Source organism: Pituophis catenifer, unplaced genomic scaffold (genome assembly GCF_029215685.1).
Source record: "Pituophis catenifer annectens isolate HBS135680 unplaced genomic scaffold, rPitCat1.0.hap2 SCAF_1, whole genome shotgun sequence".
Lineage (NCBI taxonomy): Eukaryota > Metazoa > Chordata > Lepidosauria > Squamata > Colubridae > Pituophis > Pituophis catenifer.
Window position 1 is genome coordinate 33,110,846 of NW_027256881.1, and position 25,625 is coordinate 33,136,470.

Sequence of the window (25,625 nt, forward strand, 5' to 3'; positions counted from 1 at the left end):
CTTTAACACAATAGGATCAGTTGAACAAAAATCTATCAGCAGAAGGAAACTGAAGTTTTATAAAGATAAAATGATGCTTACTAAATAAATATATTTTGCACTTAGTATCATCACACCTAAATTGATACTAATTAATTAGGAAGTTCGGTTGTCTTTTTCTGTGAGGCATTTTTTACTTCCCTATTTAGGCAGACCTGGAATATCCAGATGATCTCCTATGCAAATATTGACCAGGATTAATCCTGCTTGGCTCCTGATATCAGCTAGGATCTGTCCCTTACTTAGGACCTATAACTCCTTGATCAATCCCTAGCTCCAGTGGAAAAGCTTACTTCCCAGACAAGACTATAAAATAGCACCAACCATTATTGGTTGAGACTATTGTAAAGACTACTGCCACATATTGGGATAAGGGAGAACTGTGTAGGAATTACTTGGGATGGATAGAAAAGATTAATCTCAACATGGCAAAGTGACAGAAAAATCCAAACTAACTTTTGGGTAAGAATTTGAATCAGTTATCCTCCTTCTGATTGTAAATCCGATCCACATCAACTATTGATCTATTGTAACAGTGATATAAGAAAATTCCTTCTAACCCTGATCATCATCATCAACATCCCACCAGAGAAAATCAGATTTAAAACATTTTTACAAAATGAGTGTTTATCAGGGTTAGAAAGCATGTCCTGAGAAGGCACCTCAATGTCTAATACTAGCAAGGACAGGGCCAAAATAGAGTTACTATGCAAAAGCTATTGTACTTTGGACTTATCTGGTGGGCTGATGCATTTATAGAAAATATAATACTGAGCAAGGTGGAAGAAGAGTGAGTGTATGTGAAGTGGATAAAGTCCTGGAAGCCGCATGAATATACCTATAAGAATTGCATAATGTGGCAAGACATATAATTAACAGAAGCTGCTACAGTGCAACATAACATAATATCAATTTCATTCTAATTAAATTGGGAATGGCAAGCACTAGGCAGAAGAATCTTCAGTCTTCCAGCTACTGATCTAACTGGAGAGAGAGGGTACTTCCTGGAATGATTAGAAAGGCATTAGGAAGCATCTCCAAATCTGGACTCATTAATTTAAGAAACTTATTGTAATACCTTATGTAAAGAGATGGAAGTCTCTTCAACCACTTAGTTTCCTTCATGGATCACAATGTATAGCAAAGACATAAGAGAGATCTTCTGGTAAAAATTAATCACTGATCATCTGAACAGATCAGAAAAACTCCTATGCAAAAGAAACCAATGTAATAGAATAACAGAGTTGGAAGGGACCTTGGAGGTCTTCTAGTCCAACTCCCTGCTCAAGCAAGAGACCCTATACCATTCCAGACAAGTGGCCGTCCAGTCTCTTCTTAAAAGCCTCCAGTGATGGTGACTCACAACTTCTGAAGGCAAGCCATTCCACTGGTTAATTTTTCTTACTGTTAAGGAAATTTCTTAACAATAGTTCTAGGTTGTTCCTCTTCTTGAAGTAAGGACAAATTTCTTAACAATATTTTGATATATTATCAAAACAGAATCTTATTTTCATCTTCCATAAAGTGAAAAAGTAAATATTAAGAGATTCCATTCTGTGTTAGAGTAAATGAAAGAGTCCAAGATTAGATTTTTTTTAAATTTTTAAAAAGTTTATCATAGTCTCTTATATACATATAATATTCACAAAATAATCCACAATAGTTTTTTTTCTTTCTGTCTGTCTGCTGGTGAATTCCTGTGACTCTACTTCTTTTCACCCTTGGTTCACAAGGAGAACTGCAGGTGTACTTTTCTTCCTTCAGCTTTGTGGTTCTGAATGTCCAATAATTTACCATGTCATTAACTTGGCACAGAAAGCAATCCATATTCGTCTGCTGTATCCAGAATTTTACAGATAACTGGTGACTCTACCTGGAAAGAAAAAAATATTTACAAAGATGTTAGTCACAATGAAACTGAGCAAAGTAAGTCATGAAAAAAAAATCAAATTGAACAACTGTGACCAAAAAGCTACTATAAGCTTAGTGCTCATAAAACTGATGCTCTAGAGTTAGAAAAAGATAATGCTGTATCTGGGGATAATCTTGCAATCAGAATATGACCGGTCAAACATTTTGAACACCTTATGTATTCTCAACAAGGCTCCCAAAAAAAGTTAAATCCCACGGACTTGCTCACAACTATTTTAATTAACAGCCTGTGTAGAGGTCTTAAAGTTTTGGCTGAATTGTGCCCAATGTTTTTATTTTTTTTAATTTTATTTTTTATTGGTTAAAAATAACGAACAAACATAGATACAACAATGCAACATACAAAACAAATAAACAAATCAAGTCTTATGACTCCTTTTTCCAATTTGTTACATCGGTAGACTGTATTTATATTCTTATCTATACCTCTATATGTTTACGTATAAAACAATATCATAAATTCCATGTTAAATTAACTATCTTTCTTAATTGGTACCCAATTCTTGTCTATGAATTTTGACCTCTGTTTTGTGTCCCTATTTTTGTATTCCTTTCTTTTTCTCCAACCAGTTATACCATCTCTGCCATACTAAATAATAGTCTGTTTCATCTTTTTCCTGCAATTCTTTCGTAAGTCTATCCATTTCTGCACATTCCATAATTTTGTTGATTATTTTGTTTTCCATTGGTGTGTCTTCATGTTTCCAGTTTTGAGCAAAGACTATCCGTGCTGCTGTTAATATGTAGATTATTAGATATTTTATTTCTTTTTCGTAATGGCGTGTAAGTATTCCTAATAAGAAGATTTCCGATTTCATTTCCAATTTCTGATTTGTGATTTCTTCTATTTGTATCTTTATTGCATGCCAGAATTGTTTTGCCTTCTGGCATGACCACCACATATGGTAGTAAGTTCCTTTTTGTGATTTGTACTTCCAGCAATTTGAGGAGGTATTCGGAAACATTTTTGCTAGGTGCGCAGGCGGGAGGTGCCACCGGTAGAACATTTTATACATATTCTCTTTGTAGGGTATAGACATTGTTAGTTTATAGTTTACTTTCCATAATTTTTCCCATTTGTCCAATTCAATGTTATGTCCAAAATTTTTCGCCCAAATTATCATATTTTCTTTAACCACTTCTTCTTCTAATTTATATTTTAATAAGTAATTATAAATTTTAGTTATCAATTTATCATCTGTTCCTTGTAAAATTTTGTAGTTCATATGGCTCTTTTTGGAATCCGAATTGTACCAGGTCTGTCTTGTACCTGGATTCTATCTGTAAATATGGCCACCAATCAATGTCTATACCCTGTTCTTTCAGTTCTTGTCTTGATTTTAACTCTCCTCCGCTGTTCAGCAATTCTTTATAGGTTTTCATTTTCTCCTTGTCCATGGCATTCGGGTAGATCTGCGCCTCCATGGTCGATAACAATCCTGGAATTTTGTTATAATGTACTTTTCTAATCTCTTGCCATGTTTTATATAGTGCTTCTCTAATAATGTGTCATTGGAAGTATCCATGATGTTTATTTCTCCCTTCCCACAAAAAAGTGTGCCAACCTCTCTGCAAATCAAAGCCCTCTAATGTTAATATTCTTTTGTTTTTAAGCTCTATCCAATCTCTTATCCAAGTCAATGATGCAGCTTTATAGTACAGTTCCCAATCCGTTAATCCTAGTCCTCCTTTCTCTCATGTATCTTGAAGGTATTTTATTTTAATTCTTGCCTTCTTCCCCTGCCAATGCGCCAATGTAATATTCCCAATTGTTCCCAATGTTTTTAACATTTAAATATTTTATTTGGGATAAAATATATTTTTGCAAAAACTAAAAAAAATCTGTTGGTCTTCCTGGGTACTCCAAATAGGAAACATGACCAGACAGGCTAATTCTGCTTTATTGTAAGGCTAGGTTAACAGAATCTTGCAAGTCTGAGCATACAAATCTCATGCTATCTCCTTTATATCTTGAGAAGCTAAGGAGGGTCCCTTCTTAGTCTCTTTCTACATCCATTATGCAGCTGTGGGCTATGCCCTCACTTATTTGACCATTCCCTGCATAGATAGCATTTCTTTGCCCTAACTCTCGAAGTCTTTTTTTTTTTTTAAATTTGATTTATATGCCGCCCTTCTCTGGAGACTCAGGGCGGCTTACAATGCGTTAAGCAATAGCCTTCATACTTTTGTATATTTATACAAAGTCAATTTATTGCCCCCATAATCATTTGAAATGTACTTAATATCACAGAGACTATTACCAATAAATAAAAACTTATGGAAAAGCATTATAGTACACATCTGACATCTATGCCACATTGTTGTCATGTCACTCCATTCCTAATGCTCTAGAACAGGGTTGTCAAAACACAGCCTGGATGCGTCACGAGCTGGCCACACCCACCCCCGTTTAGCGAAGGGGGAAAAAAATCACAATACGTCATGTGACATGATGCCACGAGCTTGACACCCCTGCTCTAGAAAAACGCACCGTGTCATATTTCCAAAGGCATTAGGTCCATATTAATGAAAAACTACAAGTTTACCAGAACTTTCATGTTTCTCTAGATGAAATACATTTTTCATGGGAGATTTTTCCCTTAGAAGTCAACGTAGTTTAGATCAAGATCTCAAATACATACCCCAAGAATATACTGGCAGGAATGAGGCTCCACCATATATATAGTTACAGCATGAGGAGAGTCAGATTCTTTGCACCTTAAAACAGGAAAGTGTGTTAATAGACAAAGCAGATTAAGAAAATGGTTAACAGACTTCTTCAAGCTCCAAGATTTTCCGTTAGTATAGTGGCCTATGAATCATCTCTAAAGATGATGCAAATCTTGCTGCAATATGAGCAAAGAATTACGCTTTTAGATAAATAACATTTCCCAGTGAATCTGGTATTTAGAAGAGCATTCTTGTAGCTCAGAATTGCATGGTTCTCTTTGAGCTTGATTGTTTTCTTGTGGACATTTCATTACCCAAATAGGTAACATCATCAGTGCTAGCACTTGCCTTGCAGGTAATTCTCAAATTATTGTGCCCAATAATTAGTAATGGAAAATAACAGCACTTTAAGGGTTCAGACATCTTTTTTCCTTAGGAAACATATAGCTCAATTAGTCAGTACAAACAGTATTTTAAGTGTAACTCACTTCAGTCTCACAGTCACTTGTCGAGGTTTGTCAGTTAAGTCACAAACATCTCCATTGCCATAGTAGTGAGATACCATCCTGTCAGGAAAGTTACAACTTAGACTCTGATTGCAATAATCACATTTAAAACTTACTGCTTAAGGTCCAAAGCTTAGAGCTTTCATATTTGCTTTCAATTACTATAAAATGTATGAACAAAACTCTCAACTAGAGTTGAATATCAAAAAAAATTATACAATATTTAGCACTTTTAGATACCTTGCATTTAAATTTAATTATTTTTGCTTATCTCAAATATGTCTTCAATACAAAAGAATATAATATACAATCCATCTTTACAACCAGCATTTCTTAGAAAGGCAGCAATACCCACCCATCCATCTATAAGTGGGTTGATAAATATTTTTCCAAGATACAGTGAAGGGGCATCTAAAAATTTAAAAGCATGAGATACAATATTATGCAACATTGAAAATTCCATCCTGGGTTGGATAGTGAAAGAAACCGGGACTTAAAAGTCAGCTGCAGTCTACACTTATTTTTACAAGTACAAACCAGCTTGTACTTCTTTCTAAGCCATAGTTTTAAAGCCAAATTGTGCATACTTGACTGTTTGCAGGTCATCGTCTTTCTGGTGATATGTTCTAGCCACATTCTTTTGTGCCCATTCAAGGTGTTCCTCTTTGTTCCATGTCCCCACAACTATAGTTGTTTTGCCATTTTCTTTATCCTAAAATAAGTAATTTATTTTCTTGGTAACTTATTTAAAAATTCATGCATAAGTCTGTATTCTACACCACCCTAAACAGAAATTCTAAGGTAGACAATAATCAATATTCATGCTGTTGTGACAGTTTCCATATGGTAAAAATACCCTTATGAATCCAATTGGCTTCAACTAGGCTTTCCACGTTATATTTAAATGGCAATGGTTTTAACTAACTAGAAGTCTGTTTTTCTTTTGTTTATCCTTAGTTTTGTCTTGATGAGCATGTTCTGCTATTCTTAGTAAAGGGTGGTTGGCTGAATGAAGACAGGAAGGAGGATCTGGGAATTAGTAATGTAATAGGTGACTTTAAGTCGTATGATCCCTTTCCCCTTGAGCAATAAGAGTGATTAATTATACTTGGACACCTCCATCATAACAAACTGAAAACCCTCTTCATGGTAAGTGTCCAACAGTCCATTCTTAGCATTTACGGAATTATGAGGCAGAATTAAAGTAACATCTCTAACCACCCAAATGCTACCATTGCTTTAATGCCTGGCTACTGGTTTGCCCATCCTGGGTTGACAATATCAGAGACAGACCAAGGCACATAACTGAATATTGGTCCATTTTTATTACAGCATGAACCTCATACAGTTATAGCTTGATGCAGCTGCATGTGTTTTGCATGCAGTAGGTGTCAGATTCTATCTTTGAGAGTAGACAGATGTGAAGATTGCTGAAACCCAAAAGAACTGTTCCGAGTTTATGTAGGCCAGAGATAAGGAAGATGTTACTCTTTATTTCATTCTGAAGAGAATGCCCAGAGAGAAGATAAATGCAGGAGCGGATAAAAAGAGAAAATCTGAAATGGACAGAAATGAAAGGGAAAATATTTTCAAAAACCTTTCTGACCAAAACAATCCTGAAAAGGTTTTGAGATGGGAGAAGAAAAGATACTATGTACAATAAAAATAGATTAAAAATAGGAATAATCTATCTCCTTCCCCTTCCCTGACTCCTTGGGACAAAATTAAAAAAAGACAAAAAAGGGGTGGGGAAGGGTGGGTGACGAATGAATATTTCTGCCCATTTCGGGGATCAAGCCACAGAGTTACCTGTAAGCGGTGCTGAACAGATCACCTCCAGGGCAGAATGCTGCGTTAGGGGAGCCAAAGATCTAATATAGTGTTAGGTGACTTCCTATGTTTCATCTCTATAGAGCCCAGTAGTAAAGGCAACAATGAATTTATGAACTTTAAATCTGTACTTTCATATTCTTCTTTATGGACAAAAACAGAATCATGTAGCCATCTAGTGGAACAGACTACCAATGATTATTTATATATACCTTGTGATACTGATGCACGTACTTGCCATAGCAGAATTCATATCTCCACCAGCCAACACCCTAAAAGAAACAGGTTTATAACATTTAGACAGAGTAAAATTCAGTAGTACAACTACTAATATATTTTGTGTATTTTTATTTCACCCTTATTATTTTTATAAATAAGTCAAGGGGATGAACATATCTAGCACTCACCATGTGAGGTGGATTGGATTGAGAGAGAGTGATTGGTCCAAAGTCACCCAGCTGGAATTCATGGCTAAAGCAAGACTAGAACTTACACTTTCCTCGTGCCTTAACCACTAGACCAAACTGAAATTAAATAAGCCACAATTTCCACTTTGCTCTGTTCTGGAAGCTTAGACAATTTTAATCTATGAAATGTGCTTTGCCAAAGTTTTTGAGATAAAAGGATAAAAAGGTGATTTCTGGTCTCATGCTAAGACTTCCTTTACAACACTTTTATTTATACAAAATATGCAAATTAACAAGATTGACATTACACAGATAAGCCTTCTGTACTTATGTTATAGTTCAGCACCCAAGTTATATTGACCAGAAATAGATTGCTCACCATGAGAACTAGACTGATTAGTATTTGTTCTAGTCTGACAAACAGTACTGTTTAAATAATTCCCTCTACCCCATCTGATACTTCTATTTCACTTTCTGTATTGCAAAATTCCAGTTTTATTTTGAAACATGTATTAAAATTGAGTATCATTAGATTGTAGGCTCTTGAGATATTAAAAAATGCATGCAGTACAAAGCAATGCATTTACTTCCAAGTCATATATTGTTTTCCTTAAGATTTAAGTTAACTGTTCCCTCTCCTTTTCCCTATTGATATACAGAAAACCATATCAAAATGAAGAAGAGCCTCCTTTTAAACTCAGAATGGGTGTTCTAATGCTTGGCACGCATATGCCCAATATTCTGTATTATGAATGAGAATAATTTAAGGGTGCCTTAAATTATTCTATGGGGAATATATGCACATATGTAAAATGGAAAAGATGGGCATCATCTGCCTCTGGACATTCTCTTCCTGCCAATTTTCTAGACATACAAACTGCATTATGCTGATCAGCTGAGCCTGGAAAAAAGCTGAGGAAAATAAAACCATATTAGATTAATCATATACGCTCTCTTGCACAGAGATAGGGTTATAATCTAGTAGGAAGCAATTGGGGTTGGAATGAAAGGAAAGGATAAAATGGTTTCCGGGTAAAATTGGGCTTAAGCAACCTTAGTTGCTGAAGATTCCTGGATTGTTCAAGATCATCAAAGAGAAGATGGCACAGAAATCATTATACTGAGAAAAGTATGGCAAGGGATTTTTCTGTCTGTTACAAATGCCTGGAAAGAGAGGAGTAGAAGACACCAAGCAGAACATCAAGATTGTGCTAACCATAAAAGGTTGCCAGTTGAGTATTAACTAAAGCCTTTCATTAACTTTTTGGGGAAATTAACAGCAACTACCGCTTAAGATAGGCACACACATGGTGGCTCAGTAGCTAAGACGCTGAGCTTGTTGATCGAAAGGTCAGCAGTTCAGTGGTTCGAATCCCTAGTGCTGCGTAACAGAGTGAGCTCCCATTACTTGTCCCAGTTTTTGCCAACCTAGCAGTTTGAAAGCACATTAAAAATGCAAGTAGAAAAATAGGGACCACTTTTGGTGGGAAGGCCAAAGTGTTCCGTGCACCTTTGGCGTTTAGTCATGCCAGCTACATGACCACGGAGATGTCTTCGGACAGTGCTGGCTCTTTGGCTTTGCAATAGAGATGAGCACCGCCCCCTAGAGTCAGGAACGACTAGCACATATGTGCGAGGGGAACCTTTACCTTTACCTTTTTTTTTTTTTTTTAAAAAAAATTGATTTATATGCCGCCCTTCTCCGGAGACTCAGGGCGGCTTACAATGTGCTAAGCAATAGCCTTCATCCTATATTTATACAAAGTCAGCTTATTGCCCCCACAACTGGGTCCTCAATTTACCTACTTTAGAAAGGATGGAAGGCTGAGTCAACTTTGAGCCTGGCGAGATTCGAACCTGCAGTAATTGCAGGCAGCTGGTCTTAATAACAGGGTGCTTTAGACCACTGTACTACCAAGGCTCTTCTAATATAACCTTACTGATATATTAGTAAAAGTGACATGTTATTGGTAGAGGGTTAAACTCAGAATGGTAAATGCAATTAAGTAATAAAACAATACATTATGCTGTTCTGAAGGCAGAAAAAAGGGGAGTTAAATTCTATTTAAATGTATTAATAGGGATGTCTAATTACCTCATTGAGTCCATTTGGTAGAGAGTCCAATCTCCTTTTATCCTTGATTATGCTATGAATAAAGACCCAATGTGTTGTCTTTTCTTTGGCTGATCCCAAGAATTCCTTAAACCATACATATGTTTGGAGAAATGGCAGCCAAGAGAAAGCTTTTTGAGAGCTACATTTGGGAAAATGTGATCCATACACACTGAGTACATATTTGTTTATAAAGTTTTGGACTTTTTAAAAAAGGAATTGTACGCAAAAGGGAAACATTGGAGGTAATAAAACTATGAGTGGAACCTGTTTGAGACTCTCATGAGGGCTATTTTTTAAAGTATTATAATTATTTCAGAAACAGGTATGTATAAGCCTCATAAAGTCTGCTTTGAGATATAGAAAATCACTTCCATATCCGGATTGTATACAAACCCTGCAAATCATATAAAATGTATATAAAAAAAGGTTCATAAATTGTGATTCTCTCACCCCATGGAAGCAATAAGACCCACTAAGAAATTCTTTAATGAGCTGTTCATCTGTCAGTTTGGAGATGTGTGTTGTTCCAACTGTTAAGAGCTGGGAGGTTCCAACAGCAACCGGCTTGTGGAAGGAGGAAAATTTTTCTTCTTTTGCTGAATTGATTTCTTCCTGCAAATTAAAAATTACTAAGATTTAAAGACAACTGATGTTTCCTTACCATGCACATTAAGATTAATGCCAGGGGAGCCTTAGTCAGCATCCTCTGTCTGTATCAGAAAATACTCACACGCCGCACTCACATTATAGTCTTAAATATATAAAATATTAATTTCAGGGACCAAATTACAATATATAAATGCAAGCAAAAAACCCAAGGAATGCAGTGTTCTAAATGTGAATGTTTTTTTTTAATCTAATGCTCTCCAGCTATGTTTGATTACAATTCTGTTATATCCAGGCAACAAAGCTATGGCTGCTCTAATGTAATGATAATAATGTGTCAATCTCACAATCTTCTTTGCTTCTGCATACTAACAATGCATACAAACAGGAAAAATAACTTTGGTTTTGTCTGAGAGGTATATAAGAGCAAGCATAACATAAATAATATAGCTACACAGAAGTCTTCTTCCTCTTTGTCAATATTAGGTCATCCACTGATGTTAAAGGCAGGCAGATTCAGAACTGACTTAAAAGGGTTTATGAGGCTCAATGGCTGCTAATTAATAGTATGTGTGCAAGGATATGGATTATTCCCTTCAGGTTAATTACTGTACTTTTCTTGATTAATTATTTTCATATTTTGTTTTTGTTGTTATTTGCCACCCAAAGTCATCTGGAATTGAACAGCCTTCTAAACGTTTTCTGTTTTTGTTTTTTTTAAATAGTATGTACACATATAGTAACAAAAAAGCCAGATATGATAGAGGGTGGTTGCAATGTATGCCCCAAACATGACATCAATGCCCGCACTTCCAGTTTCCAACCTCTTTGGCTCTTCTAAATGGCATCTTCATCATTTCTTGCTGCTGTTCTAGATGCTCCAATTTATGAGGTTTAAGTGGTGATCCTGGCAGCGACTGGCAAAATATGTCATTCACCGGGGAAGCTCTGAATCTGTCCAAAGAACAAGAAAAGTTTATACTGAGCTTCTCAATAATCACAGCATACAGTGGCTCAGAGTGTAATGCATATTTAGATAAAGTAGAAAAAATGCACCTAAGTCCATCCAGAATGTTAAGATGGTATTTTAGTATAGTGTCATAGGCACCTAAGCTTTCAATTGGTGTGTATAAAATGGCATACATTGGTGATCTGTGGGTCATAGGAAAATATCACATAGGAATCACATGTTTAAATCATAGCCTGGAGTGCAATATTAAAAAAGCTAAAATGTATTTATTTGTCATGTTTGTCTGGTTAAGTCCACTGACTTCTCTCTAGCTATGCCTGTAAAAGTGAGGCAAGCATTCTTGGATATAAGAAATACAAATAACGAGCAGTCATGCAGAAAGAAAGAGGAAAAAGTGGCAGAGAAATAATATACCATGGATTAGTGATCCCCTTATTTTATAGGGGGAAAAGGACAGAACTTGCCTTGAGTACTTCATTTTGTAAGAGTAAAGTAAATCTCACCTAAAGCAATAATCTGGAAACACTACTAAGAGTGGTGATAAGAAGAATTAAAAAAGATAGTTATAGAACATTTTATTTTAATTCTAGCCTACAACGATAGCTGTTGTCTCAATTCCTTACCTGTATTTAGGGTGGCTGCATAACAGAGGAGTCAAAATAACCACTTCATATTCACAAGTAGTGATTTCAGCCACAGAAAGTATCTCGTGCTTTGCTTCTGGGTGGCAGACGTACATCACTGTGCTTGATCTGGGAAGGTTTTGTCTCAGGCTACAAGGTGTGCCATTTCCCATTCCTACAGGAAAATATGGAGTCATCTGCCCTTCTATGTTTTTTGTTGGAATCTAGATTTGTAAAATATAGAGAGAAATATAAGCATTACCTTGGAAAGTGATACAAATAGTCTTTCACCATAGAGAAAACCAAATGGTCTGAATGTAATCAAAAGTACTAAGAAATTTACAAAGTAAATGGTTTACTAGACATTACATAAGAAACATTCTAATTCGAAATTGGGAAAAGATCAGTAAAAAATATTATATTAAAACACCATGCTGGATATCTCCTGTGGAAGCATTGACATATCCCAAACTTTATAACCCAACAAAGAAATTAACATACAAGGATTTATTGAATGTACAGAGTAAACTAAAATCCAAACAGGAATTGAATTCATTAGGAATACAAATAGATTGGTGGACCTATTTGCAGATCCAATCCAAATTCAAAAAAGACAGAAATGGAAAAGGCATATATGTGGAGTTACAAAAATTAGATAAAATTTTGATGGGCCAAGAAAAAGGCATGATTTCAAAAAGTTATAAATTACTAATGGAATTAGAGATAGGTGATGAGATAATCAAAGACACAATGATTGCTTGGGGGAAAAATTTTGGGTACTCTATTCACTTAGATAAATGGCAAGGGATATGGTGGGAAAATATGAAATTAGTAGTCTCCACGACCTACAAGGAAAATATCTATAAGATGATATATAGGTGGCATCTCTCCCCTTATAGACTGGCTAAAATGTTTGTTGGACAATCGGCAGTTTGTTGGAAATGTGGGCAAGAAAAAGGCACGTATTATCATCAATGGTGGACATGCCAGGAAGCAAAAAAAAATTTGGGGGATAATTAAAAAATGGTTGAATGAGATTTTAGAACAAAAAATTGAATGGTCACCAGAGACATGCTTGCTCGGCTCCAAACCAGATAAGATCAAGAAAGATTCATGGTATTTAGCTCTTCACATTATTACAGCAGCGAAATTGATATACGCTCAACATTGGAAAAACCAGAATATCCCATCAGAGGAAGCAATCATAAAAAAGACCCTGGATTGTGCAGAAGCTGATAAATTAACCAAAAAATTAAAAGATAAGGACCAAACACAAACATGTTTATCCTGGGAGAAATTATATATTTGGCTAGAGAAGAGAATATCATAACCCAAAATAAATATGGAAGGATTGTTAAGGAGGAAACTATATTAAGTGAGGTCGGTTAGACCTAATTGATATATTAAGAGAGATGAGTTGCTCTATCTCCCCTGGAATGTAATATTATATTGAATACTCAGATATGAAGGTACCATCTGTACCTATCACTTGTGTGTTATTTGTAATGTTCTTTGTGTTGTACGTTATTTATATGGTGTATTGTTATTTTTTGTTTGTTTTTAAAGGAAAATGTAAATAAAGACTATTAAAAAAAATGTACTAAGAAATTTATTTACTTCTTAGTAACTTTTTTGACATTGTCTTCTGTAATAAGGCTCCCATCCTGTTGGTGCTTGGAGGACTAAAAAAAGATCTTGCTATTCTTCCAGGCCTTGGGCTAGGCTGGCTGGAACCCCCTTTGCTGCATGGAGGTGGTGGGATATTTTATGGTGTCTGCTGGGTTTACTATCTTGTTCTTGCTTTTTCTTCTGGTCTAGTTTGGTTTTGTTGTTTGTTTCTTCTTATTACACTGGTTTCAATAATATTTAGTATATTGTGAGCTTCCCAGAGTTAATTTGGAGTTGGGTGGCATCAAATTGAATAAATAAATAAAACCACATTTGTCAGTATTATCTTTTGTCTTATGCTACAAGAAAAGCAAGCATGCATTAACCACAATGAAAAGTGGAACTACAGAAATTTAAGAGCAGATATGAATTACTAAGAAAAGCTGGCTATGGGATAAGTGAAATTCCAGATTTCTCACTTGCCTCTTTTGCAGTATCTTTTTCAATTTCGTTTTCTTCTTGATCTGGAAAATATTGAGAAAAAAAACACCCCTCTACTTACCACCAGTAACTAATACTTGTGTTTTCATTTCTCTATACCAGAAAACTAAATCTTTTGAAAGAAATATTTACTTTTAGCACAATTCTAATACTTGACTGAGTGTAACATAAAGTCGGTATGGAATAAGATAGTATGGCTATTCAAAGATAAATTATTAGTTATAGGTTTGAGGATCTTGATTTGATTCAATAATTATGAAAAAGTACAAATGCATGAACAGGCATTTTCATAAAATGTTAAAACACAAAGAAGTACCTTGGGCTTATTTTCCATCTGTGAGCTTAGCTGAGGGGAATATAGAATTCATTTATTATCTTATTCATTTATTTATATCCCTTTATTATTTTCACAAAAAACTCAAGGTGGTGAACATATCCAACACACCTTTCTCCTTCTATTTTTCCCATAACAACTACTCTGTGAGAGAAAGGGACTGATTCAAGGTCACCCATCTGGCTTTCAGACTAAGGAAGGACTTGAATTCATGGTCTCTTGCTTTTTAGTTTGGTGCCTTAACCACTAGACCAAACTGACTCTCATATATATTATATTATGGTAGTGTGCACAAAATGTTACACATTCCACTTAATTTTGGATTTTGTATAATTTTAAAATTCTAATTTGTATGGTTTTAATACTTTAATATATTTAATTATTTTTCTATTTGTTTTTATAATCTGTAAACTGCCCAGAGCTGCCCTATAGGGGAGATGCTGTGCCCCTGTATGGCTTAACAGCTGCCATACTAGTAAGTTAGACACCAGATTTAACAACACCATGAGGATTATAAGTGGATGTATTAAAACCATTCCAATTTGTTGGCTTCCTGTTCTGCGCCTAATAGCACTGCAATGCACTAGTGAGAGAATACAGAAAAATTGTGAACAATTCACTCCTTCTGGTGCATGCCAACCTTCCTCATTTATCAGCAGGAAGACTCAAATCTAGGAAGCCCCGATTGGCACTTGCACAACTTCTGCCCAACAACTTTAACATCAATTCCCAATGGAAAGCCAAATGGGTCACTGAATGACCAGTTATAGGAAGACATATAAATGACCCACAAAACAGGTGCCACGTCAGCAATGGACAATCCTGAATAGGATTCACACCTCACATGTTGTCTGCTGGGACTCTGTATAAATGGGGCATAGTATCCTCCCCTCGGTGTGACTGCAGGGTCCCATTTCAAACTGTAGATCACATAGTGACTGGCTGTAAGCGGAGGGCATATATTGGTCCAGTATCTGATTTTTTAAAATATAAACAATGCTGCACTTCAATGGTTAAATGGCCTAGACATTGATATTTGAACATAGATCTTTTTGACATTTGTGTTTCATTGGGCTCTACTAATCTAGTTGAAATGTTAATTTATTTTGCTAGTCCATGTATGATATACCATACGCTAAATAAATAAATAAATAAATAAATAAATCCTCATGCTACTCTGAAAAGAAGCTACTCTGAAAAACTATGAATCAGTTCTCAACAAATGAACCAGCAAACATGTGGAAAACTCTTAAAAATATCACTGGTTATGGCAAACCCCCTTCCCAGGCTGAAGGAAATCAACAACTGGCAGATGACCTGAACGTGTTTTACTGCAGGTTTGAAAGGAAACTACAGCCACTAATCTCCACAACCCCCATCTCAGACACATCAACAACAGCCAAGCCTCCTACAACTGACCCCATACCATTGGGTTCCCAACCCCTAGTGATCACAGAAAAGGAAGTGCAAGACCTATTTCACAGACAGAAGCCAGGAAAAGCTCCAGGCCCAGACAAGATAACTCCTTAATTAAAAGTCTGTGCTGACCAATTGGCCCCCATCTTTACCCATATCTTCAATAAATCGCTAGAGATGAGCTACGTTCCTTCTTGCTTTAAACGCTCCACTATCATCCCAGTGCCGAAGAAGCCCACCATCAAGGAACTGAATGACTACAGACCAGTTGCTCTAACATCTCTAGTCATGAAAACCTTTGAAAGGCTATGCTGTCCCACTTGAAAACCATCACGGATCCACTGTTAGACCCCCTGCAATTTGCATACCGAGCAAATAGATCAACAGATGATGTTGTTAATATGGCTCTGCACTACATGCTACAACATCTTGAATCTCCAAAGACTACGCAAGGATCCTCTTTGTAGACTTTAGTTCAGCATTCAACACCATCATTCCATCTTCTAACTAAGCTAAATCAGCTAGTAGTACCTGAACACACTTGTAAGTGGATCATAAGCTTCCTAACAGACAGGAAGCAGCAGGTACAGCTAAGCAGAATCACATCAGATACCTGTACTATTAGCACAGGGACCTCACAAGGCTGTGCTCTCTCTCCACTTCTCTTCTCTCTCTATACCAATGACTGCATCTCAAATGATCCATCTGTTAAACTACTGTAAGTTCGCTGATGACACAACAGTGATAGGTCTCATTTGAGACAATGATGAATCCGCATACAGACAGGAGGTTGAACAACTAGTTACGTGGTGCAACCGGATCTGGAACTGAACACACTCAAAACCGTAGAAATTGTGGTGGACTTTAGGAGAAACCCTCCCATAGTACCACCTCTTACAATACTAGACAACAGTATTGTATCAAAAGTAGAAACCTTCAAATTTCTAGGTTCTACCATATCTCAAGACCTAAAATGGACACCTAACATCAAAAACATCATCAAAAAAGCACAACAAAGAATGTTCTTTCTGTGCCAACTCAGAAAGCTCAAACTGCCCAAGGAGCTGCTGATCCAGTTTTACAGAGGAATTACAGAGGTCTGTCATCTGCACCTCTATAACTGTCTGGTTTGGTTCTGCAACCCAACAAGACAGACACAGATTTCAGAGGATAATTAGAATTGCAGAAAAAACAATTACTACCAACCTGCCTTCCATTGAGAACCTGTATACTGCACGAGTCAAAAAGAAGGCTATAAAAATATTTACAGACCCCTCGCATCCTGGACATAAACTGTTTCAACTCCTACCCTCAAAACGACGCTATAGAGCACTGCACACCAGAACAACTAGACACAAGAACAGTTTTTTCCCCGAACACCATCACTCTGCTAAACAAATAATTCCCTCAACACTGTGAAACTAGTTATTAAGTCTGCATTACTATTAATCTTCTCATTGTTCCTATTACCCATCTTCTCCCACTTATGACTGTATGACTGTAACCTTATTGCTGGTATCCTTAAAATTTATATTGACTGTTTCCTAATATGATTTGATTGCTTATTTGTTCCCTCTATCATTAAGTGTTGTACCTTATGATTCTTGATGAATATATCTTTTCTTTTTATGTACACTGAGAGTATATGCACCAAGACAAATTCCTTGTGTCCATTCACACTTGGCCAATAAAGAATTCTATTCTATTCTATTCTATTCTATTCTATTCTATTCTATTCTATTCTATTCTATTCTATTCTATTCTATTCTATTCTATTCTATTCTATTCTTTCATGTAATTGACTAATTCTTTCTAAGCGAGGAATCAAGCAGCAAGATAACATCAGTATTCAGATAGTCCTCTCTTAGCAACCATTCCAAGTTACAATGGACATTCCCAGAGTTACTTAAAATTCATTTTCAAAAGTACCAATGACAACCTCTGTGTAGTCATGTGATCACATTTTGGATACCTGGCAACTGGCTTGCATTTATGACCTTTTGCAGGGTTCTGCAGTCCCATGACAGTGATTTGTGATGTTTTTTGTCAGTTTCCAGTGTTTACTTCCAGTTTTTGACAAAAAACACCCACTGGAAAAATGGATTCAGTTAACGACCGCAGTGTTTGTTTAACAATCATGGTGTTTGCTTAACCATGACCACCAAAAAAAGGTTGTAAAATCAGATTCAGTCATGTGGTGACTGCTTAAGACCACATGATTTACTACTGTCCTTCAAGGCTCAGTAATAGTTGTAAATTGAGGACTACCTGTATGATAAAATGAAAAAAGAGGTAATTAATGAAGTTTAACTTCTACTGGAATCACATTTTCACTGAGAATTAGAGAAGGTGTATTTTCTATACAGTTTAAGCCTTACTCTTACTATTTTCTTTCATGAATAAGTCATAATGGCTATTTATTTATTTATTAGATTTGTTTGCTGCCCATCTCTCGAGGCAACTCTGGATGGCTTACAACAATAAAAGCCAGTAAAACCATTACAAATAAATAGTTCTAATAACAATGAAAATTACAATTAAAAAGGTAGGGAAAAAGGAACCAGGGTACATGGGGAGAGGGGGGGAAGGTGGGGTCTTCACTTAATCCGTGAACCACCACCAGCGTGATACACCCTTGTTCAGAGCCAGGTCACGGATGGAAGCGGATCTCACTGGGGGGGGGGGGAATGATCCAAAGGACAGGCACCATGGCAGAAAAGGCTCTTGTGGACCCTGCCAGCCAAAATTCCTTGACAGAAGCATGCCCCTTCTGCTGGCATAAGTAGGGCAGCTCCCAATGGGGTGAGATAGTTCTTCAGTTAATTTATATGGCTTTAAATTGCATGCAGAAGCAAACTAGCAGCCAGTGCAGCTCACGGAATAACAGTGTTAACATGGGCCACTCATCCTATTTTATTCATTAGCACTTAAAAACAAAGTAACTCACCTGAATCTAGTGGTGGGCTCTTTTTCAGCGTATTTCCAAGATAATATTCTTGAATATTTATTTTCTATAAACAAGAAAGACATTTTCATTTATTTTCATAACCATCTCTTCTCCTCCAATGATTTAATCTTTGTTAAAGCAATTATTTAGAAGGACCTGAAGTTTAGCACAAAATGCTAATTTAATGTTTTTTTAATATATTTGAGGTAAAATTATACATACCTGCCCAGTTTCTTTCTCTTCGTGATACTGACGAATGTGTTTACCATGACAAACTTCGTAAGTCCAGTATGATTCAATCTAAAAATATATTCCATGAATTGACACATATATTCTGATTTTGGACAGTCAAATTAACAATTTAAAAGGGTTGAATATTTATATTATGCTACAATCTTAAAGAGTATTTTTATAAAATGAGGTATTGTTGGCAAATAATGCCAGAGAAATTATCTAGAATGTAAAAAGTCATTCCAAATGTATATTGGAAATGGGAACAATATGAAGGGATGTTGTATCATGCTTGATGGACATGTAAAAGCTAAATAATTTTAGATTCAAATACTCGCAGGAATACAGAGCATTTTAAAGAATAATACTCAATTACAGCTAGAAGTTTTTGTTTCAGGGCTTATGAATACAGCTAGAAAAGAGTCATGGAAGATTATTTTAATATATGATTATTGTGGTGAGACTATTATATGCACAAAGATGGAAAGATTCTGCACTACCCACCATGGAGGAACGTTTTTCTTAATATATATGTACATTTTTTAAAATAAAAGCTATTCTAAAAAAACTTCACAGGAAAGTAATACAAATTTTTACGTAGTATATCAAATTTATAAGTGTTTAAATCAATTTATTTGGGATTTAGAACTACTTATCTCAAACCAAAGTAAACATACTCTATAAGAGCAGCTACTTTGCTTGAACAGAGGTTCCAACAGTTCAGCTGGGCTTGGCCCTTTATAATCCTTTTCCTCCTCCTAAAATAAAAATAATTGGATAGCATTATTATCTTGAATGAATTAAGAATATTAGGAATTTTATTAATTGTATATGCATTGTATAATTTATTTTATTACATTTCTAAAAATCTACAGGAAAAAAACAAATTACTAGAAAATAAATCAAGGATTTATAAACCCAAGGCCCAAACCAGCTTTCATATTTATTAGAAAGTTAATATTTCTATTATTCATGCAACAGAATATCATAGACTTTTTCAAAAACTGAACAGGATTCAATCTGAATTTCTTCAATTCAAATTCAAGAAATTGAACATGATCTAAAAAACCATTAAACTATCTGAAGAATTTATGAATATAAACACCAGACATACCTTCCCTGAATTAAACTGCTTTTGAATTTTGCAGAATAGTTTTTACAGCATAAATCTTTACTAAGTTAATACATGCCTTTTATGGCCATGTTGTGACCTACAAAGGCTCACCCTTTATAAAACCACCTATAAAACAATATTATTTCCTAATATCAAAAAAATTAACAGCTAGATAAAATTATCAGCATAATATTGCTTATTTGTCCAAGGATTTTATTTGATATTTCAGTAGCCTATTGTAAATAAAAACATCTTAATAAAAGATATGACATATTCTATTTAATCAATATATTGAACCAATTTTAAAATGAGATTACTTTATATCACAAATTAAATCATTTTCCAAAAGAATTTGCAGTATAGATGGCTCTTAAAAGATATATGCTTTCAAGACTATACTCAAACTGAACAAGTTAAAATGCATTTTATGATGCATGTTTAATTTTTAACACAAGGTGTTCTTTTGCCAATTATCAATTAAAACGTCCTTATGTCAAGTTACATACCTGGCATGCTAACAATTCACAGTAATTAAAGAAGCATGCTCTTGTATTGGATTTAATTCCTTCTGTGCATCTTAAATATTTTATACAATACTTATTGTTAGTTTCTATAATCGGGTCTAGAATAACTTGCCTCATCTCCATTAGCTAATACTGGAAGAATGCACTTGTATTTTTCTTTATCTGCTGTTGTCATAATGATGTAATAATCTTCTTTGTATAGAACCCCAGCAGTAGGCTTAAGGGGAAGAAACACAAACAAACATTACTAACAAGCAAGCGGGCCTTTGTTAGCTAAAAATTAGTTTACAGACTTGCTATATACAGTATTCGGGTCTATACTTAGAGCTACAGAAAACATCATTGTTAAATAAGCCATTTGATTAAGATGCAAGCAGTGTCATGTTTACAAATGAAATTTTAAAGCAAGCTCCCTTTCTACCCCATGACTAGAGAAGTTAAAAAGACATTCGATTATTTATAAATAACATATAACTGAGTGGCTGTGGTTTCCGACGTCCCGGTATAGTCAGTTGGTGCCATTACTGACTATTGGGGGCGAGTCGTTGGCCCCCACGTAGAGAGCTCGCAACTTGGGTGTCCTCCTGGACTCACAGCTGTCTTTAGAAGAGCATTTGATGGCTGTGGCCGGGAGGACTTTTTATCAGGTCCACCTGATTCGCCAGTTGTGGCCCTTTCTGGATCGGGAACTCGTTAAGTACGGTCACTCATGCCCTCGTCACTTCCCACCTGGACTACTGCAATGCTCTCTACATGGGGCTCCCCTTGAGGAGCACCCGGAGGCTCCAGCTGGTCCAGAATGTGGCCGCGCAGGTGGTTATGGGAGCAACGTGGCGCTCCCATGTGATGCCCCTCCTGCGTGAGCTGCACTGGCTCCCGGTGGTCTTCCGGGTGCGCTTCAAGGTTTTGATTACCATCTTTAGAGCGCTCCATGGCTTAGGACCAGGATATCTACGAGACCACGTTCTGCCATCAGTAGCCCCTCACAGACAGAGAGGGGCTCCTCAGGGTGCTGTCGGTCAAACAGTGTCGACTGGCGGCCCCCAGGGGGAGAGCCTTCTCTGTGGGGGCACCTGCCATCTGGAACAAGCTCCCCCCGGAGATACGGCGGATCCCGGATCTGCACGCTTTCCGCTGTGCCCTTAAAACTTTCCTTTTCCAGCAGGCTGGCCTGTCCTAACCTCTTTTTAAATCATTTTAAATTTTAAATCTGTCTTATAAATTGGGGGTTTTAAATTTGTTTTTGGGCCATGGTATTTAATATATTTTAAATGATTTTTAATATTTGTAATATGTGTATTTTATCTTGGCTGTTCATTGCCCTGACTCCTTCGGGAGTAGGGCGGTATATAAATTTAATAAATAAATAAATAAATAAATAAATAAATAAATAAATAAATAAATAAATAACAATTATAAAACAGCTTTTGCAAAAAAAAAAAAATTAGTGCTTAAATAATAGTTGCATGATATGCTCTCAGCTGTACAGAGGGTGATTCATCAGTTCCACAGCCTGAAAGCAGGTATCGCTACTACTCATAGCCAACATTTATCACCTTATACAATAAGTAATTGGTCTACATATCTGAGAATCTTCAACACTTATCAAGCATAATTCTCTGGAGACACTCCTTTCCACAGAGGAAATTAGGGTTATGTTTTACTATTTTACAGCCTATCCACATAAATTGTGCACTGTTTGTTTGTTCCTACTGTATTCTTTGCTGAGTTGTTTTCTCCATAGCTTTGTTTCTGTGTGTACATCATGCCCTTTAGCAATTTAGCACTGTAACAAAGCAGAATCCATGAAGATAAACCTTCAGAGATCTTGAAAGATAACATTTTTGACATACATAATTCAGTGGCACGTATCTCATCAATTATGGAAAATGTAATTCTTCTCTAAAAGTATTTGCTCATAAACCCCAAAAAGATGGCCAATAATCCATCTTATTCTGGATTGGTGGTGTAGTGATGCAGTGGTTAGAATGCAGTATTGCAGGCTACTTCTGCTGACTGCTGGCAGTCTGAGTCTCACTGGCTCAAGGTTGACTCAATCTTCCATTCTTCCAAGGTCGGTAAAATGAGGACCCAGATTGTTGGGGGCAATATGCTGACTCTGTAAACCACTTAAGAGAAGACTGTAAAGCATTGTGAAGCAGTATACAAGTGCTATTGCTATTCTCCACGAGTGAAAAAAACACACCCTTATTTAAACAATATTTATAGTCTTATACAATGTTTCTTCTGCTTGTTAGGTTTAACCATCATCTATAAAGAAACAAGCAATCAAAAATAAACTGCAGATTAGCACTTGATAAAATAGCCCTGAAGACCTTGGAAAGGATATTCAAATACTGTGAAGTATCTATAACTACAAAGATCAGAGCAGTGCAAAGCAAAGTATTATCTGTGACACCCTAAGGAAGTAAAAAATTATCTATGTGGTTGCTACGAGTTGGCAACTTGATGGCATGTAATCAATCAAAATATAATGTTTATCAACCTCAATAATAGCTGGGGAATTTTGGGAGTTGAAGTCTACACTTCTTAAAGTTGTTGAGATTGACAAACACTTGTCTAAAACCTTCTCCAAACTGCGTAACCTGTAGGTGTATGGCCCACTAGTGGAGAACTGTGAAAATTGTTCAACATGTCTGGAAAAGATCCAGGTTCAGTAAGTCTAAAGTAAATAGCTAAGAGGAAATGTTGACTTTAGCTTTAAATGACATTTTGAGCTAGTTTTGATTTACCAAATCAACCTTTTTTCCTTAATGACTTACATTTTTTCTAATCTATTGCTGACAATTATTTGGGCCACTCTCTCTCAGCCCAATCCACTTCAAAGGGTTGTTGTTGTTGTTGTGGGGGCAACTGGAATTGACTTAAAAAAGAATAACAGCAACTTCAATGGTAAAGAGCAACCCTGCTGGATCATATCAGTCATCCAATCTCATTCAGTGTTCCCATAGAGCAGTGATGGCTAACCTTTTCTGGAGCGCGCCTGAACCCCCCAAATGCAATGCGTGTGTGCCTCCCGGCACACACCCTACCCCCACACATACTCCGCCCCCGCATATGCGTGCCCCCCACGTGCCCCTCTGCACATGCACACACCCCTCCCCTCATGTGCTTTATCCCCCATGCATGCGTGGCAGAGACACAATGATTAGCTGGCCAGTGGGAGGCATGTGCGCATGCGCGGCAGAGCTGAACTGGGACGATGACTCACATGCACACAGAGAGAATGCTGCATGCCACCTGTGGCACGTGTGCCATAGGTTTGCCATCACGGCCATAGAGGATGTCCAGTACTGAGTGTTTAAAATAGTAAAAATATGACTCTGAGGGATCCTTGATGCTCTCTGCGCTTGCTTTCTTGCAGATGTTTCATTAACCTAACTAGGTAACATCATCAGTACTAGCACTGATAATGTTACCTAGTTAGGATAATGAAACATCTGCAAACAAACAAACTCAGAAGGCACCAAGGACCCCACATTTCAACCCTAAACTACAAATATTCTCTTTTATAGATGACTCTGAGTGACTCGCTGTGCATGACACAAGAAGCTCGCCTTCGGTGTGAGAAAGTGCCTTGGAGCACAAAGGCTCCACTAGGTACAGGAACTGACAACCCCACAGAGATCAATCACCGTTACTTTAAAAAAAAAAAAAAAAAGAGGAAAGACAACACCAATTCAAAACGCACTGACAATGTCTCCTCGAATGGTGACAAAATGTTTGCAAAAAAATTTCAAAATCTCCATTCCCACCCCACTCCACGGGCAAGGATACTGCAAAATCTCCATTCCCAGCCCACTCCAGGGAAAGGATACTGCAAAATCTCCATTCCCAGCCCACTCCAGGGAAAGGATACTGCAAAATCTCCATTCCCAGCCCACTCCAGGGAAAGGATACTGCAAAATCCCCATTCCCACCCCACTCCTGGGGGAAGGATACTGCAAAATCCCCATTCCCTCCCCTCTCCTGGGGGAAGGATACTGCAAAATCCCCATTCCCACCCCACTCCTGGGGGAAGGATACTGCAAAATCTCCATTCCCACCCCACTCCTGGGAGAAAGATACTGCAAAATCTCCATTCCCACCCCACTCCTGGGGGAAGGATACTGCAAAATCCCCATTCCCTCCCCACTCCTGGGGGAAGGATACTGCAAAATCTCCATTCCCACCCCACTCCTGGGAGAAAGATACTGCAAAATCTCCATTCCCACCCCACTCCTGGGGGAAGGATACTGCAAAATCCCCATTCCCTCCCCTCCCCACTCCTGGGGGAAGGATACTGCAAAATCCCCATTCCTTCCCCTCCCCTCCCAGAGGTGGTGTTAGCCGGTTCTCCAAACTGCTCAAAATTTCTGCTACCGGTTCCCCAGAACCTGCTGAATAGCCCACCCCTGGTCCAAGGCAACAAGCCAAAAGTTAAAGCGGGGGTCTTTCTTCGCCCGTAATCCTCCCCTTCAGTTCGAGCCAATCTTAGGAAAACCTGGCCAACGCCGGTCCGCCTCGCCTCTCTTCCGCAGGGTCCCTCTTCCCGCCCCTCGCCCCCTTTCCCTCTGTTTCTCCCGGTCTTTTAAAAGTCCCATCTCCAGCCAGAGAGCCACCCACCAGGATGAATTCTCTGCCCGGCCAGTTTACTCGGAAAGGCACGTCGTCGTTAAACTGCTGGAGGGACCGGCTGCCCCCGACCGTCGCCGCCGCCGCCTTCGCTTCCAGGAGCCCCCACAGCAAGAGGTTCACCAGCACAGCCCCCCTGCGGGACTCCGGCTTTCTCCGCTTCATTCTCTGCGGCGGGAGCCAGTCCAACACGGCCGGCAACTACCAATCACCTAACGCCCAAAGAAGCCGGCCACGTCTACTTCCGGAGGAGGAAAGCACGTGATTAATTTTTTTCTCTCCCTCCACTGAAATCCTAGAGCACTGGTCTTCAAACTTGGCCGCTTTAAGACGCTGGCTGGGGAATTCTGGGAGTTGAAGTCCACAAGTCTTAAAGCGGCCAAGTTTGAAGACCTCTGTCCTAGAGTTACCGGCAGTGGAGTTTAGTTTCCGCTGTCCTCGGCTTTTATTTATTTATTTTTGTTGTTATTGTTGTTTCGGTTGCCCCACGGGGATTAAAAAAATAAGAGCGAAACGTACAGATCCTTAACACCTAACACCTCAAGCTAATTATTTTTGTGGTGCTGAGCCTTGTCACAACCACGAATGGCCTTCAAAGAGACTTTTTTCCTCCCCT

The 25,625-nt window shown here is 37.4% G+C and overlaps 1 protein-coding gene across 1 annotated transcript; it reads right to left on the bottom strand.

Annotated features, from left to right (window-relative positions):
* Positions 1 to 1,635: 1,635 nt before the first annotated feature.
* ERLEC1 (endoplasmic reticulum lectin 1) lies at positions 1,636 to 25,217 on the bottom strand. The gene is made up of 14 exons (XM_070947648.1): positions 25,001 to 25,217; positions 20,487 to 20,591; positions 19,414 to 19,494; positions 18,728 to 18,805; positions 18,506 to 18,569; positions 13,791 to 13,831; positions 11,700 to 11,923; positions 10,931 to 11,060; positions 9,951 to 10,112; positions 7,190 to 7,249; positions 5,735 to 5,859; positions 5,130 to 5,207; positions 4,614 to 4,689; positions 1,636 to 1,912 (listed from the first exon to the last, which is right to left on the bottom strand). Exons 1-14 carry the CDS (start codon positions 25,172 to 25,174, stop codon positions 1,841 to 1,843), a joined length of 1,470 nt encoding a protein of 489 aa, XP_070803749.1. The 5' UTR covers positions 25,175 to 25,217; the 3' UTR covers positions 1,636 to 1,840.
* Between the last annotated feature and the right edge of the window lie 408 nt (positions 25,218 to 25,625).

Excerpts from the sequence above, each read along its gene's own strand:
- ERLEC1 (XM_070947648.1), bottom strand. The coding sequence starts at position 25,174 with ATGAAGCGGAGAAAGCCGGAGTCCCGCAGGGGGGCTGTGCTGGTGAAC. Across the intron at positions 10,113-10,930 it reads CATTTAGAAGAGCCAAAGAG|GAAGAAATCAATTCAGCAAA; the intron begins GTTGGAAACTGG and ends TTTAATTTGCAG. Across the intron at positions 5,208-5,734 it reads GATGACCTGCAAACAGTCAA|GATGGTATCTCACTACTATG; the intron begins GTATGCACAATT and ends CTTTCCTGACAG.